This window comes from Pundamilia nyererei, unplaced genomic scaffold (genome assembly GCF_000239375.1).
Source record: "Pundamilia nyererei isolate P.nyererei 1_Seehausen unplaced genomic scaffold, PunNye1.0 scaffold00001, whole genome shotgun sequence".
NCBI classification, from domain to species: Eukaryota; Metazoa; Chordata; class Actinopteri; order Cichliformes; family Cichlidae; genus Pundamilia; species Pundamilia nyererei.
In genome coordinates this window covers 7,104,018-7,109,725 of record NW_005187402.1, presented here as the reverse complement: position 1 = coordinate 7,109,725, position 5,708 = coordinate 7,104,018, and the positions used below count along the sequence as shown (strand labels likewise).

Here is a 5,708-nt window from a genome sequence, read left to right as displayed (position 1 = left end):
CATTTGAAATCGAACATCCTCTTTGCCGCTGATAGCTGACAGTCACACATTTGACATTTCAGCTGCTGTTTGTGAACATGAGTGACGGCTCCTGAAACCAAACACACTGACACCGATCTGCAATGTCTCTGACACACAGTTTCCAGAGCTCTATTAACAATGAATGAGAGTGGTGTGATACTTGCATTTAAAGTAAGACACGTGAATAGAATATATCTAATACTCGTGAAGCATACAGATTCCCATTGACTGTTGCCCAGAGAGCGGTGCCAGGGTGACATCGACGAAGCGTCTCTGCGCTCTTATTTCTAGCTTTGCGAGAGACTTATCGATACATACAAGTGTGAACTAACTGCTCATATTCGTAGCATTACATTTTCATTCTCTTCTGAGTGGACTTACACTTTGAAGAATGCACATATTTAATGGCCGTCATGCACTACAATTCATATGTGCCAGAACTGGACTTAAATCCTGTACAATTTGTATTAATCATCAAGTATCTATAGTTATAATACATATCTCCACTTTGAAAACAGCAAATAGTGTATGTTACATATCTACAGACCTTTGTGTGATGGGTGCAATACTGTGAAGAGAATGACAGACAGCACACCATATACTATGTCATCAGTATTGCATATTGTAACTATATTTATACATGTTCATATAAATATAGATATTCTATGTACATATTGATATTTCAACTTTGCATAAAGAATAAAATAAATAATACAAATATAATCAAATCTTACAGTGAGTATGATTTGAGAAAATGCTATATTAGAGCCAAAATAGTCCTAACAGCTGAAATAGTCAACAATTGTTATTCATTTTTAAAATAATAATGATAATAATAATAATAATGATAATGTGGCCTACAGTCTGGCATGAGCTACACCATGATTACCCTGCACATTTACCATGTGGGACTGCTGGAATGACTAGAAAGGGCGGAATAAGGATAGGAAAATTCGGGGCTTGTTTCCTTCAGCTCAGTCTATGGGAATTTGTGTGTGTGTGTTGAAAGGTGTGCGAATATGTGTGTGTAGTTGTGTGAAGGTGTACACAAGTCTGCAAGTGTGGCTTTTAAATGGTGTAGGAGGTCAAAAGTCCATTTCCTGAGCTTTCACCTCCGGATGTCGGTGGCCTTGGGGTCTTCCTCCTCAGCCACCACTCCAGCTTCCGGACTATGACGGCGGGGTCCCTGGCTGCGGTTACGTGGGTGAGAGCTGAAGCCTGCCTTGCCAGCCCTCTCCTTTTCACCTTGCCGCGGCAGGCGAGGGTGCTCTGGTTCAGGCTGTGAAGGCATGAGTTGGCGGCGGTTTTCGACTGGGGTGCTGGCAGGAGACGGGGCCATTGAGGTGCAGAGGCTCAAGCTGTCGCAGAGGGCCCCCCAGTTCTGCTCACACTGTAGTCGGACGCTGCGTGACAGCGCCTCCTTCACTTCCTCTCCACAACTCAGGAGAATATTCACCAGCTCTACATATGGACTGAGCAGGGAGAGGCACATTAGGTTTGGAAGTACAATAAGCGTCTAGCAAATGGATAGACTTCACTGAGATGCATCTTTACAATCAACAGAAGAACAAATAAAAATATCCACAAAATCGTAATTTTTTTTTCAAAAAAGATCTGGGATTAAAGAGAAGGGACGGCTTAGAGAAAATACCGCTCTAAACCTGGTCCAGATCAGTCCCTTACCCTTTGGGGAATAGATCTTGGAAATGGATCATCTCCACCATGACGGCCACGTTCTCCTTAGCGGCAGAGCACAGGTTGTGTTTGATGTAGCACTCTCTCTGGAGCTGGAACACCATCTCCTTAATGGACACACACTTTCTGCTGATGCAGCCGAACTTGTGTCGCAGACCATGCGCCATACATTTCAAAGCATCCTTGATGAAGGACTTCCCCTATGTACACATAAAGACGGGTTCCCTTTAAGTTCCTAGAAAATCAGCTATAGAGCAAGCTCATGTGGTGTTCCTTCTCTCTTGCATGTATAGTACTTACACAGATAGCTTTGGCATTTTGTGGGTACCGTACATCTATTTTAGTAGTTTTGGAGTGTATTTTTGGTTGTGTTCTATAAATGGTAACTACACTTTATTCACAAGGAAAATGGACATGTAATTCTGTAATCAGTAGTCAAATACCGCTGTTCTTCTACTGAAATCTTCTGAAATGTAAGTTCCTAGTATGTGACCCTATAGGCATATTAACACCCCAGTCAAGCCTGGGTTGGCAGGGTTTCAACCTCTGCTATGTATGAAAGGGGAGCTCACTGGGCTTCTAGCCAGCTGGCTCATGACGCTTAGTCCTAACTGTACACACATCACTCCGCTGAAAGGCATGTGAACTTGTCAAGAAAGGGAAAAAGAAATAGATGATTAGTTCAGGGCATGTATGATCGCACTTCTAAAAAGAAAATTGATGATTCAGGAGCAATGGACTAATAAAAAGGAAAGCTGCCTCTTGTTTTACCATTTTCTTTTTTGCTAACAGACAGATTAGTTTAGTACCTGAGAGTCAAATTTGCCAGCGTTGTGCAGGAACGTCATGCAGATTTCCTGTAGCCCTCGTATCTCGCAGGAGTTGTTCTCAAAGCACTCAAACACACCGCAGCCGACATCCCCTGCACTCACCAGGCAGTGCTGAATCTCAGCTGGAAACAGAGAACAGGTTAGAGGAGGGACCTTATCATCTGCTCTCAGCATAGAAAGCACGCAGACCGTTACAAGCATGCTGGCAACGAAGACCATACAGCTTGGAGGCACAACTCCACTTCAGCACCGATTGCTGCACAAATCATAAAGCTGATGTGGCGTATAACTATTTCCACAGATGCTGTTCGTGTGCGTTCTCTCTAATAGAGAGAGAAAGAATGCAGGGGAGGGTGTGTGCAGGGATGAGAGGAAGTCTTAATTTCCCCAAGCTGAGGGGTTCCTGCAGAGGAACACTTGGTGACAGATATTACTGTGTCATTCTGCACCACAATCCATCTGCACTGCCTAGCATTGAGATAGGATGGTGCATTGCAGATACAGCCTTAACTACTTGTGGAGGAAACGCAAGCAGCCATTTCAGTGTCCCCCCTAAATGTGCATCAACAAGTCTTGCACTCTTATATTTGCAGAGCCAATCAAGTGCATACTGAAAATGCAACAGCAGTGATGCAAGCACAAAAAAGAGAACTTATCACATTTACATCAAAGGCTTGTCTCTTTCCCCCTTTCTTTTGTTTTAACTGCAGGCATCAGATACAAGTATCAAAAAAACAAAAAAAAGGGCAGAATCACATCACAAATCACAGTGGGACCCCGTATCAATTTTAGATTAATGTGGCAGATGGCAAGTTACCTCGTGAGGCAACAGAGCATTTACAGTTCAGTCTGGCTCTGACAACCGTTAACTGTTAACTTAAGTAATACATCATTACACAGGTGATAAGTTTTGGAGCTGGTAACTGATGGGCGTGAGAACAGTTTTTGTCTCACAGTCAGAGTTGCGCCCTGTTTGGAAGAAAAGGAGACTCTGTCTCGACCACAGCAAATAAAGGATTAAGTGTGACTTATTAGAAATCCCGCTTGTCAACAAAGAGCCTCTTTTTTTCTTGGTAGTGGTGGTGGTGAGGCTGTGTGTGTGTGTGTGTGTGTGTGTGTGTGTGTGTGTGTGTGTGTTTGAAGGAGAGAGGGGCGGGGGCTGCTACGGGGGTTTTGTAGGCACTGAGTTGAACTTTAGTGCGCAGGAAAAGTGAGCCGCTGTCAGCAGTGCTTGTTTTGGCATCACGGGAATGTGCTTGGATCGTACGAGCTTGGCCGCAGCTTGCATTGAATTACACAGTGGTGTTACCAGGGTCTCTGCAGAGAGAGAGAGACCTGCATTGGAGTTTGTCCCCATTTTTTTTTTCAGCGTGGAGGAAAGATAACAACTAGGCTCTAATATTTTGACACAGGTTCACATGGTCGGTCTCGACCAAGACTTAGGGTCTGTGAGGGTAAAAAAAATCACTCAATATAAAGTGCAAGTTCCAGGGAAAGAGCAGCAGTCCGAGAAGGTGATGGTGGTGGTGGTATTGGTGTTGGGGCTTTGTGTTAATTGGGTGAAGCATACTTCCCCTTTTTTTAATGGTATTTAATAAGCACTACTGCCTCAGAGGATTGGTTCAGTAAATTAACTCCCGCTTGCCTTCAGCGCAGACCAAGCACCGCACTAGTGCACTCATTACCGCTCTACTAACCTGCACACCTCACCCAGCACTGATATCAGGAGACAGCCTACACAGCGCAGACATACATATTTACATGTATTTTTTTAAGCAGCTAACCACTGAAATAATCAGCTGTGGCACGCGCGCACACATTAACAAGCGCGCACGCACACCTAGATGCGCTGCCGTATACGTTGCCTATTACCTTGCGCCGTTCTATTAATAGTTTACTAACATACTGAATTTCTATCTGAGTATTTACAAAATATCGTCTTTCGCAGGTATCGAAAAACGTCTCTCGAGTGAAACGTCGGGATTTAAGTTAAAAGAAATAAATAAAAATAAAACATTTTATTTTATTTTATTTTTTTTAAAACGGATTTGCCAAAACCGACTAAACGTGCCTCCTGCATGGTTTAATTGTGCAGCCACGAGAAACACGTGTCCGGTCAAACCCCACGACTCTTACCTCTATTGCCACTCATTTCTTACCTGTGTTCTGCAGCGAGAGGCGTCCTTTCTGGCTCGCAGGTTTCTCCGGGGGGGTGTCATAGATGTCAATATTATCCGTTCCCACTACTTGCTCCAGTACTGACAAAACCAGCAGCAGCAGCACGGCCAGATTGACAAACATTGCTTCTCCGACAATGAGCTTCTATCCCCACTGCAAAGATTCGGCGAGTGCGAGTGTCTCTGCGTGGGTGAGGGTGCACCTTGGATCGACGGAGCTGCTGCTCGGTGGCTTATGGGGCAGCTGTTGGACTGAATGCACGAGCTGGAAGTGATGCTGCCTATATTTCTAAGAGCCCCGGGTGTCAATTTGGATGAAGGAGTTAAGCAGGTGTTGTCGGTCGGGGCTTTACAACCAATCAGAGACGCAGAAATCCACGTCCAAGGTTTTAGGGGAGTGTCCAGCGAAAAGTCCCCGTTTTGCCATAAAAACTGGCCCTCTAAGGCAATATTCATGAGTAAGCTGACTTGAATTCTACAATCAGCATAACCCTCAGACATCCAATATCCCAACCAGACGTTTAATAGTCTTTATCTAGTTGATTTGATCTAAGATAAGCTGCAGTTCCTGCTTTTTATTGCAGCAATGAAAAGTAAACAGAAAGTCTGCTTATGCCATGGAAACACTTACATAGGATACACAGAGCAGTGGGAGATTCAAGACGCATTACGCTTACCAATATGCTGGAAAATGTAACATGTGTAATGTCCAAACACTCTGCAATAAAAAAGCAATCGGATGTCAGTGGATCTGCAGCTTACTACTCATTATTCCAAGGCAGCTTTTAAATTAAGCGCAGTGTCGACAACATGTGTGAGAACACTACTTCCACAGAAGGTGGGTGCAAAGTTTGCTGTGACAGAAACGCTTAGTGAAATTTAACTGCCTGGCAATTGCACACCAGCCTATTAATAATATACACTGATTTTAAGGTCAGATTATAATAACTTTTATGACTGACTGCTGACTGCTATAAATAGAATT

At 43.8% G+C, this 5,708-nt stretch overlaps 1 protein-coding gene across 1 annotated transcript; it reads right to left on the bottom strand.

The window, feature by feature from the left end:
• Positions 1-6: 6 nt before the first annotated feature.
• Positions 7-5,044, bottom strand: stc2a (stanniocalcin 2a). Its single transcript, XM_005719617.1, has 4 exons — positions 4,706-5,044; positions 2,526-2,668; positions 1,705-1,916; positions 7-1,493 (listed from the first exon to the last, which is right to left on the bottom strand). Exons 1-4 carry the CDS (start codon positions 4,845-4,847, stop codon positions 1,130-1,132), a joined length of 861 nt encoding a protein of 286 aa, XP_005719674.1. The 5' UTR covers positions 4,848-5,044; the 3' UTR covers positions 7-1,129.
• Between the last annotated feature and the right edge of the window lie 664 nt (positions 5,045-5,708).

Bases quoted from the DNA above. Each gene is read 5' to 3' on its own strand.
- stc2a (XM_005719617.1), bottom strand. From the start codon at position 4,847: ATGTTTGTCAATCTGGCCGTGCTGCTGCTGCTGGTTTTGTCAGTACTG. The intron at 1,917-2,525 runs GTACTAAACTAA...ATGTGTACATAG, and splicing joins CTGGCAAATTTGACTCTCAG to GGGAAGTCCTTCATCAAGGA. The intron at 1,494-1,704 runs GTAAGGGACTGA...CTCCCTGCTCAG, and splicing joins CAAGATCTATTCCCCAAAGG to TCCATATGTAGAGCTGGTGA.